The sequence below is a fragment of the Copadichromis virginalis genome, linkage group LG8 (genome assembly GCF_057382275.1).
Source record: "Copadichromis virginalis isolate Kocher_CV1m ecotype Utaka linkage group LG8, C_Virginalis_male_GT1.1, whole genome shotgun sequence".
NCBI lineage: Eukaryota > Metazoa > Chordata > Actinopteri > Cichliformes > Cichlidae > Copadichromis > Copadichromis virginalis.
The window spans coordinates 26740904-26759378 of record NC_140625.1 but is presented as its reverse complement, the minus strand read 5'-3'; the positions used below and the strand labels follow the sequence as shown (position 1 = coordinate 26759378).

At 41.1% G+C, this 18475-nt stretch overlaps 1 protein-coding gene across 2 annotated transcripts in view; it reads left to right on the top strand.

Moving 5' to 3' along the window:
• thrab (thyroid hormone receptor alpha b) overlaps nucleotides 1-16836 on the top strand; it is a 171753-nt gene extending 154917 nt beyond the window's left edge. For both annotated transcript variants that reach the window (XM_085466833.1, XM_085466834.1), the window contains one exon: nucleotides 967-16836. In XM_085466833.1, the coding sequence (XP_085322959.1) occupies nucleotides 967-1217 (251 nt within the window). In that variant the 3' untranslated portion in view covers nucleotides 1218-16836. The remainder of the gene's footprint in view (nucleotides 1-966) is intronic.
• The last annotated feature ends 1639 nt before the right edge of the window (nucleotides 16837-18475 follow it).

The following is an 18475-nucleotide window of genomic DNA, read 5'->3' as shown; positions in this document are numbered from 1 at the left end:
AATAAGTCTTTGCATGTCTCTAGTCTTGGTTTATTTATTGTAGAACATTTATTACGTACATGCGCAAAAGTGCAGTTTTTTCAAATAGTAGGATGCAAAAAAAGAGGGGATGCCCTCGTCTCTCTCAGTGCATCCACCAATTATTTAAAATATGGCAAATATACATAAATAATATATGAATATATATTTGGTGCTGCTGCCCCATGGTTAGCACCATCGGCTCACAGCAAGAAGGTGCTGGGATCTATGTGGTCATTTCTTTTCATTTTGTTGAGTGATATTCCGGCCTTCTCCCACATTCCTAAAACATGCATGGTTAAAGTACTTCTAAACTGGCCATAGGTGTGAGTGTGAATGGTTGTCTATCTCTATGTGTTGGCCCTGTGATAGACTGGCACCCTTTCAGGGCCTACCCAGTCTTTAGCTCTATGACAGTTGAAATAGGCTGCAGCGCCCCTGAACTGGATAAATGGAATAAATTGGATAGATGAATGAACGTAAATAATTTAAAGTTGTTTTTTTTTTTTTTACTGATATATATATATATATGAGAGAGAGAGGGAGAGAGATTAATTAGTCTAGAAGCATAAAAACATTTAAAAAATTGACAAATATATATATTTGTCAATTTTTTTATGTTCCTAGACTAAACGCTTGTATTTTTCCCAAGTTTAATAAACTGGAAAATTAGGATTTTTTTCTGGGTTGTAATCACCCAGATGGCACCATGATAATATAATGCTATTTGCAGTAAGAACCTTGGACATGATGCTTGATAACAGGTCTCATCTTATTTAGTATTGCTAACCTTTATAGTTCTTACATCTTCAACTATGTAGTACTCATTGTCCATATGTTCTCTTTTCCCTTCTCCTTCTTCTATCCTTTTCCCATATTTCTTCTCCAACCCCCTCCCCACCGCCATCTGTGCTCCCTCTTCCCGCTCGCCTTCTTTGCTTTGTGCAGATCGCTCAGGCCTGACCTGTACGGAAAAGATCGAGAAGTGCCAGGAGACGTACCTGCTGGCGTTCGAGCACTACATCAACTACCGCAAGCACAACATTCCCCACTTCTGGCCGAAGCTTCTGATGAAGGTGACGGACCTGCGGATGATCGGGGCGTGCCACGCCAGTCGCTTCCTTCACATGAAGGTGGAATGTCCCAACGAACTCTTCCCCCCGCTCTTCTTAGAGGTCTTCGAGGACCAGGAGGTGTGAGGCACACTTGCCGGCACGCAAAGGGAAGAGAAAGTTGGAGCGAAACAGAAGATGGGTTAGTCCATCGTGCTTGTGGGGGAAGAATGGAGGGAGAATCCTCTCTGCAGGAATCTGCATTTCTCTGACATCACATTCACAGTATGTGGTTTTAAAACTGGAAACAACAATATCAGAAACGACACACCAGCAACAGGAGAGTGAAGCAAACAGAGGATTTTGTTTTGTGAACACCCTCTTCTCCACCTCTTTCTCCTCCTTATACCAACCCCTGTTTTAAAATCTGTTTGGGGGCCCTTCTGTCTGAGCATGATGTCTTATCTAGTAAGAGTTGTAGCCATTTGCCAAGACACAAACACACACAGACACACACACACACACACTCACAGCCTGTTCCACCTCAGTTCTTCAGGGCAGCACTCTTTGGAGGGTCAGTTCCCCCTCCTTGGTTTTATTGTAGCGGTCACAGATTTACACTTGTCTTGAAGCCCATGTTTCCGGCGTCAAAGCTGGCCAGCACCTCTCAGTATTATTTCTGAATAAGTGTTAAGGCATTGATTCAGAAAGTATGGACAGTAGTGTCATCTTGTTGCTCACAGTCATGCAGGCGCACGAATTTAGCAGACACTGCACATAAAAATTTCAGCAGACGTAAACGTTTCCGTGGTGTATAACGGCGGCAGTAAAGCAGAGCAGCCACACCACTTATCAATTACTCAACTCAATCTGAGCCATGACAGCTGTTTTTGGAGCTTGTTCTTCTCATATCCCTGTGAAACCGGTGCTATATTTATATAAGGCTACTCCAGTTTTATGAAATTGTGTTCTCTACCTTTGAAAAACATACAGACCATGGCTTCATATCTACTTTCATTTTTGTCATTGGACCGGTTCCTGTGACATACAACACACACATACGCACACACACGAGCAGACTTGCCTTGTCATTGCCTATGCTGCTTGTGCCAGCAGCCTACCATCTTATGAATGACAAGTAAGCCCTTCTCTGTCTGAAGAGTTACAGCATTGAAGGAAGGGAAGGAAGAGAAAAAGAAGGGGAAGGAGAAAGGGAGATGCTTAGAGGGGAGGTGGGAGAAAAGGAAGGCGCAGGGACAGAGAGAGGAATTACAACGTAAAAGCTGGACTGTAGCCAGAGTTCAGAAGTAAATCTCCCACACCCAACCTCCGAGGAGGCTCTGAATAGCAGCAAACACCAGCAAGACGGCAGGCCTCATCACATACACACTGACTCTCTTTTTGTCTTTTTAACTCTCTCACACACACACGAAAACACACATCACCTCAGAGTAACGTGAATGCCTCATTTTACTGAATGCACTGCACGGCAGTGTTGATATACAGCCCTAACCTGCAGGGTTTGTACAGAGTCCTCTTATCGTGGGCTCAACTCAGTGTGGCCCCTCCAGGCTTCCATACACATTTGCCTTCTGTTTTGTTTTGTTTTTTTTCTTGTTTCTTGGTTATTTTATTCTTTTTTTTTATTTTATTTTTTTTACCATGGACGTCACTGAGAGCAGGCAAATGCCAAGAAGGCTACCATTTACCTCAAAGTGGACACACCCCTAGGCTGGGGCAGCATTACTGCCCCTGTGGTGTCAGGCACTACCTCACCTCTGTGGACACCGGGCAGCTGCCCACAGCCTACACACAGACATACACCATTCGAGTTGGAGTATGTGTAGAATGATACACAGATGTGCATAGCTTTTTGCATAGGTGCACACTCGTAGTCATGGAAAGACTAAAACACTCACAGAATACACACATACACACAGCGCTGTCACTTGGTTCAAATGAAATACCACTGAAGACAGGAGGGCCAACCATCCCCCTGGAAGGTTTTACCCCCTTCCAGGGAGTGGTACCCATAACATTCGGGTTATCTCTTCTTCTTTTTCTTTTTCTTTTTTTTTATCAAGTGGGACCAAGTGTCATCTTTTCAAATTTGGATTTACCAGTTTCTCTAAAGACAGAAACCGGCTCGCAGAAGCAACGAAGGACAGCGTGGGATGTGCAGCCCATTAAAGCAAAAAGCAGCAAGAGGAACGATTACACGGAGTAACTGAAAAGTCAAGGTGGCCACGCCCGTCAAATCAGCATGTGGTGATGACGTACCACGCTACACTTACGATAGCTGCCACTGGAGCTTGGTAAATATTTTCATGGAAAATTTCAGCTTTCTGTCATGCATGGGCAGTGTGTTTGACATAAAAAATGATGGAGTGAAGCCTCCTCACAAGCAACTCAATCGCACTTCTAGCTCCCCAACGCTCACTACTATAGCAGTAATATCTCAGCTCAAACATCCATGGCAGATATGACAAGTTTACCCTCCAAATGACCATACAAGAGTGTTTGATTTGATTTCAAAAGCTCACTCTGTTCAATCCAATTCTGGGGCCAAGCCAAATCTCACTGGGTTGAAAGAAATCTAGTTTATTTTCTATCCAATACCAAGCAGTAGTTTATACTGGGCACATGCACAGGATGGGTTATCCACACCTCCTCAGAGCTTGAGTGCAGTTGGGAGGGGAGAGGAACTGGAACGCCATCTTTGGGCACAGCGGTGGAGTCTGGTTTGACTCTTCCTAAAGTGCATCACCACCTCTAGAGATCCATCCCCACTCTTTTCTTTTCTACCCTCCTCTTGTCCAGTCCGTGACACTGCCCTTTCTGGAGCCTAGCTCAAGTCTAACCCCCCCTCCTGCCATCAATATGATAACAGACCCCACTCAGCCAGGCTGGTGGGAGTTTTTGCACTAATGCAACACCCCATAAACTCTCCTTTTCGGGTTAGTTTCCCCAATTAAAATTGACCACAAATGGGTATCCTGAACTGCTCTGTTTAACTGGGCCTTTGCACTTGCAGTGGGCTTGGCCCTAAACCTGTCCTGTTGTCAGCATTACACCAGTAGAGCCAAAACAGCCCAAAAGCAGTGGGCAGAGATCCCTCCATAGGAGGGCTTTCTCTTTATCCGTGTAGTACTCACTGTCCCATACTAGAGCCCACTCAAAGTTCACTTTAAGCCCTCTTCTGAACACTGAAAATCCTCTCCTTTACCCAAAGCATCCTAGCTGTCACCGCTGAGCAGTTCATACCCAGTTTTGTCCAGATTCATTCACACCAAACAGGATCCAGGCCTTGTGAAACAAGGCTGGCCATAACTGCCCTTTTAGAGTGGCGCCACCAATTGAATGTGACCGACAAAGCAGCAGGGACGAGAGACTGGAGTGTGAGAATGCGTGGATGCAAGAGAAGAAGAAAGGACAGGAAACAAACAAACAAACAAACAAAAAAAGCTGAGGGCCCCAACTCTCACTGCCATCATTGACATGGGCGAGAGGGGGTGATGTGGCTGGTTGCAGAGACAATGTCGTCAAACACAGGGAGGAAGGGCAGATGTCCCCTTCGGCTCCCACGCAGCCCCACGCAAACCCCCGCTCCCGTGCCAGCTGACGACCCCAAATGTCCTCCCTCAGCTCCCACTGTAAGGATTACCTCCAACGTTCAGATTGTGAGGATCAGGAAGACAGATCCCGCATTCCTGAGATGCAGGTTTGGGATTCCAACACATCTTTGTAAAAGAACCGATAAAGAAATCGACGGCCTTTGTTTTTGTGAGCTGACTGGGTATGTGCGTGTGACAGTAGGGGTTATAATGCTGCTTTTTACCTTCTGAGTCTGATGTAGATTAAGAAAACAAAAGATATATGAAAAGGATTTTACATCCGTCAAACAATATGAAAAAAAAGATGACTTTAAAAAAAAAAAAAAGACTCCGGAACAAAATTATTGGAGATTTTTTTTTTTTCATTTTATCATTGTTTTCTTATATTTCTGTTTGTTTGTTTTTTTTGATCCTTCAACTGCTCTGTGTAAAAGAAAAACAAAACAGCTGTTGTCACTTTTTGACCATGTGTGCAGTGTAACATATTTCACTTCTTTTTCACGTCTATAGTTTGTGTTTGTAAGCCAACTGATCTGTTTGTCCCTGTCCCTGTGTCTGTCCAGTTGTCCGTCCCCTTTTATCAGGAGGAAATTTACAACCAACAAAAAAAAACCAGGAATTTCTTTTTTTATATATATTTTGTTCCTTTTTTTTTTAATGAAATACATCTTTGGAGGAAAGAAAAAAAAAACAAATAGAAAAAAAATAACGCAACAAAAACTGAAAATACAAAAAAAAAACAAAAAAACTGAAACACAATCTTGTCATACCTCACACAACACAAGACTCAAAGGAACTTGGGAGGAGTCATATTTTGCAGGCACATGTGAAAGTTCAGAGATGCATATATAGATTTTAAAAAAGTGTACATGTCGAGATAATATGTGCTTGTGTACGCATCAGTGTAAGTTACAAAAGGACTCTTCCCTCAAGCTTTGGTGCCCTCTACCTTATTGATTTGGTTCTCGAATGACAGGAGGTGCAACTTAAACTCAAGAAAATGTCGAGACATCAGCTCTGAGCGCTGCCAACGTGAGCACTTCTCCACCTTAAAGGCACAGTCTTTAGACGGTAAACCTAAAATGTGAATGGCCCAGAGACTGAGGGATTGACTTCTGTAATAGCTGAGTGTTTTATGGAATTGAATGTAGCTGACAGGAGGGGGCTGGACCTGACCCCGGCACCCACAACCTAACTTCCACACACCAGCAGAGAGGATAGTGGTGTCACATAGATGTTACAAAACAACCAACAAAACTGAGAATATATATATTGCCCATCTGCAAGGTGCAATACTATGTTATGTATTTTTCTATGTTTTGTGTTTTTTGTTTTGTTTTTTTCATTTACAGCTTATTTTGGCCATAACCAAGGATGTAAATACAAAAACATACAACACTCGAAGATTCATTGTAAAAAGTCAATTTAACCGCTCCATCCCATTGTCATGCAAGTGGATAAAAGTAAAAAGAAAAAAAAGAGCAAAGTAATGTGTAATGCTTGTTACATTTTTTTTATGTGTGCACCCTCTCACATGTGCATGCAGATCCATATTCAGAAGTGCCCTGTGACATTAATCGTAAGCCCTGTGCCTCGTGTTGTTTGCAAAGAGATGGATGCATACCCCTCGTGTTCTCACGCTTCACATGAATGACTATAGTTTTGTGTGTGAGTGTGCGTTTACCTATGGGATCAGATTCCGTTTTTCCAAACTATTGATGTGAGTGTTGCCAGCAGCTGTGGCAGTTAAAGGTCAGGAGTGCAGTGGGGGATGTTTTATTAAAGAGACGCTTCACCCCAAAGTCAAATCTACATGGCCCATAGTAGAGCCGGGGTTCTCTAAGTGTGCTCCAGTGGCTCTCAGTGGCATTTTTGTGGCCCAAGTAAGAATCCACTACTATTATAATTTCATATATTTGCGTATATTTTATTCATCCACAATTCTATCAGGACTGAGAAGCCAAAAGTAAGACATGACAGGAAAACAAGGACTTTATTAAAGTGTCAAAGAGCAGTGGATAAAGAGGCAGGTCGATCTAGCAATAGGGAACCCAACAGAAAAATAGGGAAACAACAGAAAAGACTTGGGAAAAATGAGGCTTGACCAAGATGGATAGGTAAGGGTGATAAGCAACAGGTGAATTCAATCAACAGAACATGTTAAAAGAAAATTCAATAATCAACTAGTTTTCTGAAGATACACACACTTAAAAAGCCTTTGATTAAATGTGCATTTTTCTTGTGCTCCCTAAATCTGCAATTGGTCATCGAAACACCGAGAACCCCTGACCGAGATTATGTTGGTGTGAGTTGCCTTTTTCTTTTCCAGAGACATGAGCTGCAGAAACGTCAGCCTTCTCTTGAGGAACAATAATTCTAACGGGCCCATTTACTTTGTGCTTCTTAAAAACTCCCCTGTCCAACTGAGCTTTCAGTCGCCAAGTCGCTGCACTGAAGGAAAGCATGCATCTACCATGTGACAAGAAGCTCGTGCCTATGACAGAATGTGAACATGACCGGCATTCATTTCAGCTGAGCGGTAATGCTTTTCATTTGCAATGGCAGGCTTAGTTTAGTGCAAAGAAAACAGTCTGTACCTGAAACTGGTCATGTCGCAACACGGTTTCTGACTTTTCTGTAAGTAACTTCACATTACTTCTGAGTTTTATAGATTTTGGGGCACTTATGTTATAATTAAAGAGAAAACAGGCGTATCTACAAATTATATATCCAAAACTCTGCAACTCACACCAAATACTCCAGGTAGATAAACGTGTAGATTTGATTTTGGGTGACTTACAAAGGAAAGTTGGAAGTGGGATAGGGAGCAGGGTATTATTGGGCATGAATGCCAAACAGCTGTTTAACACCCACATCGTAGTTGTCAAAGTCTAAAATGGATTTGTTCACCAATGCCCCAAAAAGCCAGCCTAAATACACTGAATCCGAACTTTCTGTGAGGATCAATTTAACTGAAACCTGAAGTAGTTTGCAACAAGTACGTGAGGCCTCATTAACACAAGTCATTTCAGATGCCATTGGGGCCTTCTTCCACAGGTCATTTGCTGATGTGGTTGCACTTGTGAGGCATAAAGATTACTTGTGCATCTTGGAAAGACAAATGTGTATGTATAGCATTTCAGTAACTTGCTAAAACGAGTCTGGAATCACCTCTCGAATTAGTTTCAGTAATCAGATCTCAGTCAGTTTTAAATGCTTTTCTGGATCCATTTCCTTTTTTCTGCTTCTATGAGATTGAATAGCTAACCAACCTCCCCACAATGCATAAATGAAAGTACAAATGGTGTCTTAAATGATGCAAGTTTGAACCAAGCATCATATTTTCAGCTCCAACTGTTTAAAGCTGAAAGTAATTTTGGTTTATAACAATTGGTGACACCCCGAGCTCACACAAATCATGCTGTTCCTCACCACAACAAGCAGACTGATGTTTTTGAGGCTGGCTTTGTGGAGCTTCTCAGCCCTTCCCCTCCATGGATCCTGGTTTATTCTCACATGTTGACATGTTGGACAAGGGTGGAGATTGTCTGTAATGTCTTTTGGTTTTATGGTTGTTTTTGGTTTCCCTCTCCCCTCCCCCATGCCAAATGTAGAGTTTGTTAAGACATGCAAGTAGCAAGATGTCTATGCAATTTCCCTCCAAATCCCTCCAAAAGACATGCTCACTGTAACAACTGTGAGCCGGTCTTGCTTATGAAATCAGATTTGGCCCTTGCTTGAATTCCAGAGGTTCTTTGCATGACCCAGAGACCCTTGCTCCTTTCTGTGGGTGTGGGCCAGAACTGTTGGGGTTAGCTGGCCTTTAGCCCAGCCTGCTGGCTGGTCCTTAGGCTCAGTAAATCTTCACAGTCGTCTGGGACCCAGAGAAGTAGGAGGGGTTCCGGGGATGTTGTGGAGAACAAGGATTCTACGAGACGTGCTGTTTTTTTGTAAACTGCTCAGAAAGTGGTGTGTGTATGTATATGTGTGTTGTTTGGAACTTTGCTTGTGTGCGTCGAATGCGATGCTCTCATTGTTTGGTGCGTCTCAGAGCCTCAAAATATAAAATTAAAACCAGGCCCTAAATTCAGTCTTTCTTGAAAATGTAGCTTTAATCTTTGCATATCGCGACCAAGTTGCTGAAATTTATGTAGCACAAGTAAGGTTAGTTAACCATGTGCTTACCTCTTCTTTTGAAATGTGAGGCAAGTGTTTGATAGCAAAAATCCATTTTCCTTTAGCACTTACTTAGAAGCACTTTGAATTGACCAAACCAACAGTAGGTAGAAGATTCTTCAGAGGTAATACTATAATTATGAATATATATATATGTATATTTAAATTGCACCCAAGCCAAATGACTTTTGCACCATTAAATTTCTGTTCAATCTGAAAGTAAAAACGGCAGAGGCCTTTGGGCAAAGCCATGCAATGAAATAATCAATTATAGCGTTTACAGTTATTTTGAATGAAGTGCAATAAGTGGCCGAGTAAACATTGTGAATTTTATTTGATTTTTATGTCTAATCAGATCTCTTTCTTACATTTGTGTGAAAATAATGCACTGTCCCATGAGAGCATCGGCAAGACCCAGTACACACACACAGACACACACACGTGCACGCACACACGCAAACACAGACCACTTTTTGTGAATGGGTAAAGGAAGCTATTGAAGGATTCTCTCAGGTAAAAGAACATTTTCTAATAAATGATGATGAACCTTGGATGAAAAAACCATTGTTAGCTCCTCTTTTTTGTCTCAATTTGCAATCACCAGTGTTCATTTTACACTTGTTCTGTCATCCTTTCCTGGATGGAAAGGAGTAGACATCCAGGTTCCCAGAAATCGGACCCCAAGTCCAACCTCGGGCAGACATAACCAGGCCCTCACTGCTTTCTTAACCCTAAATCGAAATCGATTTCTTTACATGTGGGGAGTGTTTTGTCTGTTGGTTTTTGTTTGTTTGGGTTTGGGTGCTTTTGTGTATCGCTTGGGTTTTGTGCCGCACTATATGGAAGACCATTCCTGCCAGAAAAAAAGAAAAACATCTGAAATATTAGGAGTATTTTTTAAAGCATCAGATTGATAAGAAAATGCTGAGAGACCAAGTCATCATTTTTACTTAAAGGAGATCGACTCCCATGTTCAAGTCGTATATTTTGATTTCACACGGTGATTATCATCACTTAACTCATTCACTGCAATTGACGTCTATAGCCGTCAATTGCAGTGAATGAGTCAATGGGTTTAACTCATTCACTGCCAATGGCTGGCAGTGAATGAGTTAATTTTGACATTTGATTAATTTAAAGTGTTAATTACGGGGTTATAACATCAAAGTCACATATGTTTCATGAAACACGTCTTTCATAAAAGATCATGAAAGAGAAAGTCAAGATCTGTTGTTTTTGAGTCCGTTTGGTCAGTTTTTTCGTGGAATAGGTGAGTTACCATAACACAGTAAAGACATACAAAATGATTGATTTTGGTTACAGTTTTATTTTTGATTATCAATAAATTACATTCGCATAGATATGTGCAAGAAAAACTGTGTGCAAAAATTAATTCATCCTTTCATGTCAGCAACACTCTAGCGTCTTTGCACTCTTTAGGGTCAAAGTGCCAGCAGCAATATTCAGCTTTTCCTCATCCAATTGCTTGTGGTGTACATACAGCAGTGCATGGCTCCCATCCAAGCCAGGCACTATTTGCCCTCAGCGGGGCAAATGAACTGGCTGTAGTCCTCCAGCCACAGGCCTCTTTTATTTTCTGTTTAACTCTCAGTTGTATGGCTAAAACCAAGGCTGTGCATGTATATAAGTGTGTGCACGTGGATGTTGCTGTTTCACATGAGAACTGTGCTGTGTGCAAGTGAACGTTGAGTGTAAGTGTGTGAATGCTGAATGTCTGATGGACCTGCTTTGCTTCCCCTTCCAAAAATCCCTAAAGCACCTTTTCAGGCCGCGGTGTGTGACGGAAGTCTGTAAAAACAGATTCCTGTCACATACTTGTGTTATTTCCTTTGAAGAATGTAACCAACACTGTGTTCAGCGGGCTAACAGAGAGGAAGTAGGAGGGGTCACTTGGGAAGCATTTCTACTTGAGTGTGGCGGGACTGCAAGAGATAAAAAACAAAACAAAACTGTGAATTTCAGGAGTGGGTGATATTTTAAACTAAAAGCTGCATCAATTCTTACAAATGGACTGTTGCTGCAGAAAAGAGCAGCCACGGCTGCGCTTCGAGGCTTTGCAATTTTGGGTTCTCCTTTCCAATGATGGCCTTATCGATTGTTTTTATATCCCTCCTCTTGTGTGGCATTGCTGTACAGCATGTTTCATAGGACTCCAGAGGATTTATTATGAAGGCTTGCACTTAGAAATGCTGTGGAGTTTGTTCTCGGGGAAAAGAATGAATTAATATGCTGCATGGTAGGAACTGAGGACTCCCAAGAGTGACTTTAAGGTTATCACTACATACAATATTAAATGACTATGTCCAAGCTAGTACTCCCTTTGTGGCTGCATTAGTGCAACAAGAAAATCAGAAGAGAAAATTGAAACCCATGAGCTAAACAATGTAATCAAAGCACCAAATGTTATTTATTGGACAAGCTACAAACATTGTTACAAGTTTCTGACAATGTTCAGTAAGCGTGAATTATAATTGACTGTTAGAGTATGTTTGGATAGCTATGCATTAATGGCTGAGTAAGATGCATATAAATTAAGCTGTATTGATCAAGAGACTAAAGTCACCCCGTTTATCCAAGGTTACATTAAAGGGAACAGTTATCCTCATTTCCAGCTAAATATTTTTTATTCTTGGACTGTACTTGAGTTGCTCTGAATGAGTCACAATTCATTATTATCCTTGTTTACCTCATGCTCCAGTCACACTACAGAAAACACAGGCTGGAGACACAAATTATTGCAACAGTGTGCAATGAACTTGCAATCTTGTTACCTTTGAAATGGTTGCTTTAGAGACGGGCGACCACTCGTCAGTTGCTGCCATCAAGACAATGATAAAACATTTGCAAGGTAATTCCCCTGCTGCAAAGACGTGTCATAGATGAGTTTTGCTGATTGGCGCAGACTATTGCTGATTGCATTGTGTTGGCAGTCTGTCTGGATTTATAAATCCGACTGTAATTATTTGCAAACCTGTTCCAGTTTGTTTGAGAGTGATTGCACGCAGCCCAACTCAGATCACGTTTGTTTGGAGACTGGTCGCCTCCCAACTGGCAATCTGTGCAATTGCCTTGTGATCAAATGTGGTCACTGAGAAGTTGAGGGTGTTGCACGCTCAACCGCTGCAACAATCAATGCAATCACTGGGCAACCGCCCTTTTTTCTTTGTCGCACGGAGGCTGCCTTTTTTTACTCTCATGTGACTGAGCCATCATACTCTGCCACTATTATACTTTACGATTTTACCCTGTAAGCCAACTTTCTTCTGATTGGCTGCCCCTCATAAACAAAACAAAAAAGGAAACTTCTGTGCTGGCAGCCTGAGCTGTGTGCCTGAAATTACCATATTAGGGGATATCTGTTCTCAGCGACATCACACCAAGTGAAGAGCACACTTATTTAGAAAAGATGAACTTTGCCACCGTGGCACCCAATTATTAGGGAAGTCCCATCTTGTGACATTCACAGGAATTACCCCTTTGTGGCCATTAGAAAGAATGCTGGTTTAAGGCACTTTCACAGTGCCTTTAATAGTCACACCTATGTTTTATATGCAGTTTATAGCCAAGAGTAGAGAAAACTATCTGAAATTTGAGCTTATGGCTCACAGGAACTACTTGAACTTATCTCAACCTCATTATTTGAAACACTGATCATGTTTAATATGAGTATCCAGAGAATATATGTGACAGAAAATATGTAAAAGTATAGTTGGTCCCCTGTTAGCTGAGTTCAGTGCTGTATGATTTGGCCACTATGAATAACTTTATGTGGACACTGTTTTCCTTTTTACACCAAATACCAAGTAAGACCTGAAGATACTTATAGGTGGTACAGTGGTGTGGTCTTGGAATAAGTTTTATGCTGCTCTGACTGTCTGCATGGAGATTTATAGCAATGTTTTTTGTAAACGGGTGTAAAATGCATGCCTAGACAGATAAGAATGTACACGGATTAGCTCATTTATTAACAGTCTATCAATCAGAGATACAGATCAGAGAATATATGAATATATAAACTGTATAGTAGTTGTATGGAGGTGGGGGCTGCTTCTAAGAAAATTATGCAATGCTTGTCAGGTTGAAAAATTGGTTTAAAACTGCTCAGGTTTGATTAAAAAGGCCTCAAAGGGTGCTTTCATCCATCCTCTGTCTTTCCCACTCTATTGGTCCAAGATGTCTCACTTGTCCTGTTTTGTCAAACGCTCTCAGAGCATGTGCACCATCAGCTCTCATGGCCCATGAGCCCATTCTTGTACGCAAAATCCGAAGAAAACTCTCTCTGGTCAGCAAACCTTAAGGAAAGAAATCCATTTATTTCACTATGTAGCAGGTCCAAGTCACTTGATACAGCACCAGCAAATTACCAAAAACCACCATGGCTTCAAGGCGCCATGCCCACTGCTTACATCGTCTTTACTGCACACCTTTTTGCCCACAATGTTTGTAACAGATAGGTCTCAGTGTTGCATGTACAGAAAGCTTAGCATGCTTATAGTATGTTCTGTGAAACTCGCAAAAACTGTGTTTCAAGGAAGGTTTCATTTTACCAGGAAGCAGACAGTTCTACATCCAGTATGCAGCAGCTGGTGCTCGTGCTAGATGTTTTTGTGTCAGACTATTTCTAGATGGGGTTGTCATGTACAAATGTCTATGAGCTATATGTGTCTGTATTCACTATTTTACTATTGATTGTCCTATTTAAAAGAGACACTTTGTGCAACACGGGTGTGTGAGGCCATATGATAAATCAAGAACAAGTAAAGTCTTTAGAGCTGCAATTAATAGACTGAACGACTTAGTAGGATGTATTTTTTTCTTGATTTAACATGAAAACATCAGTTTCACGGTCTGTATTGTGCATTACCCTCAACACTTTTTACAAACCTCATGTGGTAAATATTACAGAAAAATCAGCCAATAGAAGCAAAGTAACCTCACAGTCGGAGATGAAGAGCTCTTTCGCTCTCTCCCTCTTTTTTCTCTCTCTTTCTCTCGCTCTCTGGGTTAAGTTTTAATTTGATGTTTCTTTGGGAATTTTCTTTCTCCTCTGATCTTCTCAAGGACAGTCTTTCAGCCTGCATATTTATGTCGGTGGAAAAACACACTACAATACATTTAACAAAATTACAAAAAAGGAACCACTGTTCTTTGTTTGATACCACTCTTTCAAATGTTCCTTGTTTCACTGTGACTGCAGAAGCTGCTGGGAAAAAGATGTGTTCTGCAGACACTCAGGGGTTGACCTGACCAGTCAGGGATAATTGGAAGGTGCCAAAGACAGGATGCTAGGTGTTTTTGTTAGTTATTTTGAAACTTTTCAGCCAGGTTATTATCTTTGGAGCAACCACAAACAATTGTTACTTACCCCAATCCAGGATAATGTGTAGGATTTCATCAAGTCAGTGGCTCATGAAGTTCCTTTAGTTCATTTTAATTTAAACAAAACCTCACGTAATGAAGTGATTATTAGTTGTAACATTAGAAAAAGATTTGCATAGCTACTGTTACATGGTCATACTGTTACACAGTCCCATTTTGATGCACAAAATTAATGTTCAAAATAGATTACTTTATTAAATATGACTTAAAGCGACTGAATGACCCCAGAAACTCATCAGGACAGTGCTAAAAAGTCAAGACAGAAAACTGTTTTCCCATACAGTTCTATAGAACTCGAAATCTTTTTGCGACCACAACTATCGCCATCTGGTGGCCTCTAAATAGAATGCAGGTTTAAGACACTTCCGCATAGGCTTTATTTTTTCCACTCGGAAGCTATGTCCGCGTTTTATATTGTCTGTTAGTTATATTGGCAATTTTGGAAAAAAAAAATAGGCTAGAATCTGATTAACAATCACCAGTAACTAGGGAAAAATAAGTATCGCCAAAGAGGTTGCTTGCTTTGTTAGGTGAAACTGGTTGCAAAAAGGTATATACTGCTGCACCGGCAACCTCCTTGCGATTGCTTTGTTGCTATCAGATTGATTGACGCAGTTTGAATAAAACACACCAACTTGTTTGCAAATAGTCACCAACTACTCTCTGAGCTGTAGTAAAACAGAGGCACTTCACTTTCAAAGTAAATCAATCAATTGTCGAATGACTTCTACCGCTAGCAATGTCAAATGTCAAACATTGTTGATTTTAGCTAATTAAATCATGTTGTGCAAATATACTGAGAGAGCGACATGGTAGCCTGTGTAGTTCAACACCAATATGTGGGAAAAGTTGCACATTGCTGTGAATTATCACCCTGTTGTATAGGAACATAGTTACTAACATGTAGCTAACTTGGCTAATACTAACTGCTAATCGACAGGTGGTTAATTTGCCATGTGTTGATTGGTTGATTGATTGTTGCTATAATGATTCCACCAACAAAGATAAATGGTGTATCTCTCAGCGCGACACACATGTCATACAGTAAACACAACATACGATAACAGTGTGTCTTAGTACTAGTTTGGCAATAACGCAAACGGAAACAACAAGATTCGGACTTGACTTCACATGGTGGGTGTCATTAATAATAACAATTTTATGGCTGTTACACGAGAACCTTTAAAGTTGGCGCCAACTTCCAAGAAAGAAAAAGAGTGTTGCTTTATATTGTAAGCCAGAACAATAGAGATCTCCTGTTTAGTAAGAACTTGGCAATTGTGCTGCTTTTAGGACACTGTGCAAACATAAAAGAAGAAAATCCAGAAGCTGGTAGATATTTCTTTTTTATGGGCTCAAGAGAACAGCGTCATCTTGGAATTCAGTTATTAAAACACATTCATGGTTATTTTTCACTTGTCAATCACTGATATCCCTCATCTTAGAAGTTACTACGAAGACTCCCTAAAACTGGAAGAGTTTTTATTTTTATTATTCTTGAGCTGAATATTATGAGTCACTGAAGGATTGATGTCGAGGTCCTGGAACAGTACTAGACAAGGGGAGAGAATACAACTCCAAAGGAAATAAACACTGAGATGGAAAGCTTCAATAGAAAACCATTGAGACTGCAGGTACAGCCTTTGCTAGACTTTGGTGCATTATAGGAAACAGTGCACAGAAAATAAAGGCCATTAACTGTATGAGTACAGATCTCTCATTCAATCTTGATCCCGAGGTGCCAGACCGTCATGTATTATCAGGGTAATAAAAGGGTTACAGAAGCTCTTTAAAAGTTTACTCTTATGTTACTGACATATGGGAGACTATGTAAATTTCCTTGGTATGACAAACCCCACCTTCTGGATGTCTGGTGCCAGTTCAACCACACAAGAATAACATTATACCAACAAATTTTAAGAAACCCAGGTTTTGTTCTTTTTGTCTCCTTTTCCTCTCTTTATTTACCTCTCAGTTGACGCCACTGTCACTGGCATGCAAAGCAAAGGAACAATGTTCAGGATTCATTCCCATGATGCACGGGGGTAAACAAACATGCAAAGACATACAATGAAGCTTAAGGCAATGCTCTGGGCTAAATAAATCCACACTGACAGCACTTATTGCAGATAAACGCATATACACGCAGGAAACATCCGAATATCTACTGTGATCTCCTCTCACACCACCCACAACTTCATCACACCAAACCCTTCCTCACCTGGACCTATTACCCACCCCTCCATTTTACACCCTCCACCCCTCCCCCCCCCCCCAACATGAGTCCAGTGGGTGGTGTGCTGTCAGGTTTATATGGTGGGCTGCTTACGACAGGTCCAGACAATCAGCGTGTTTGTAAATGTCAGTGTGTGATTTTCAAATCTTTGTTTATGGTCAGGGTTTTAAAGGAAGATATTTTTTATGGTAATTGTTGCTGGTCTATTTTACTATATATTTATGTAATAAATATGTGAGTACATTTACATCTCATTGGCTCTTTGGTCTGTTATTAGCCCTCGGTTTTCCAGCTGAACCATGTGCTGGAAGGTTTTCATTAATGGACTAATAAATGGAATTCACAAAAACCTTTTTCTCATTGTCTCTTTGTGTTTTTACAGCTGTATAAGCGTGGGATTTGTTCTTAGATTTAAATGGTAAATGGCCTGCATTTGTATAGCGCTTTTCTAGTCCCTAAGGACCCCAAAGCGCTTTACACTACATTCAGTCATTCACCCATTGGCAATGGCAAGCTACATTATAGCCACAGCTGCCCTGGGGCGCACTGACAGAGGCGAGGCTGTCAGACACTGGCGCCACCGGGCCCCCTGACCACCACCAGTAGGCAAACACGGGGTTAGTATCTTGCCCAAGGATATTTGGCATGCAGCCAGGAGGCAGCCTGGGATTGAACCACCGACCTTCTGATTAGTGGCTGACCTGCTCTGCCACCTAAGCTACAGCCACCCTAACAATCAGATCCATATGTGCAATGACATTTTTTTGTAGTTTTGCCTTTGCACACTGCCAAGTATGCACCAGACAATCAAGATGTGATTGAATTGTAGAGTTTTAGATTTGATTCAAGGGGTTTGGCAAAAGTGTTCCATTAACAGTTTGCAATTTTTAAACAGTGTCCCGATTAATTGGATTATTTGCCAGTAAACACTTTCGTGGCTGGTTATTATTTCATCACAAATTAGGCAGATAAGACATCTGGAGTTGATTCTTATTGTTATAAATGCATTTTGTAGCCATTCGCTGGAACTTTCCATGTTAGGAAAGTCCAAAGAAATTACAGTGCAAGTGAATGACACCATCACTAGGCTGAAAAACAAAATAAACATGTCAGAGGACATTTTTCCAAATGAGCAATGTTGTGCAATTAAAAAAAAGAAGAAGAAAGAAACACCAAAAGACCTGAAAGACCACAGAAGGCAACCGAAGTGCATGATGACAGAATTATTTCCACTGTTAAGAAAAACAACATCGTAGTATAGTAGGCAGTTGACCTGGGTCACGGCTGTTTATTAATGAAGCTGCTGCTAGTGCTGATAGAAGCAGCAGGATGAATTTTATTTATTTATTTTTTTTATTTATTTATTTTTTCTAAATGACATCAGAAACAGCAGTATGCGACATTACGTGATGGCAGAGCTTCAGTTCATCCTTTGTCATTTTTTTTTTTTTTTTTTTTTTTTTTAATAAATAGGACAGGGGGAATGAATGAGAGAGAGAGGGGGAGAGAAAGAAAGAAAACCAAAGGGGAGAAGAGACGGTGAGAAGGGGGGGGAAGAGAGAGAAAAAAAAAAACTCCTGGGTCACCTGTATGGAGAAAAAAAACAAACAAACAAACAAACAAACAAAAACAAACAGAGGAGACAGCAAACAACAAAGAGCAACATAATAATAGAGAAAACAAAGCACCATCACAATAAACTAGCTAGTCATAGATATCAGTATTTACTAAGTAATAAACGATATTGTGCAGCACGCAAGATAGACAGCGCACAGTGTGCTTTGAGGCAGCAGCCAAGAAAGCTTTAGTCCGCGTCTGTGAATACCCATGTGTGCATACCTGTGTGGATCAGCATGCTTGCATTCCAAAGGTTTCTCCATGTAATGATCTGCTAGGGAGTGTGGGGGGGCCACAGCCCCGTCCTCCAGGGTGTGAAGCGGGTATGGAGGAGATCAAAACTCCAGACATCCAGAGGCCCC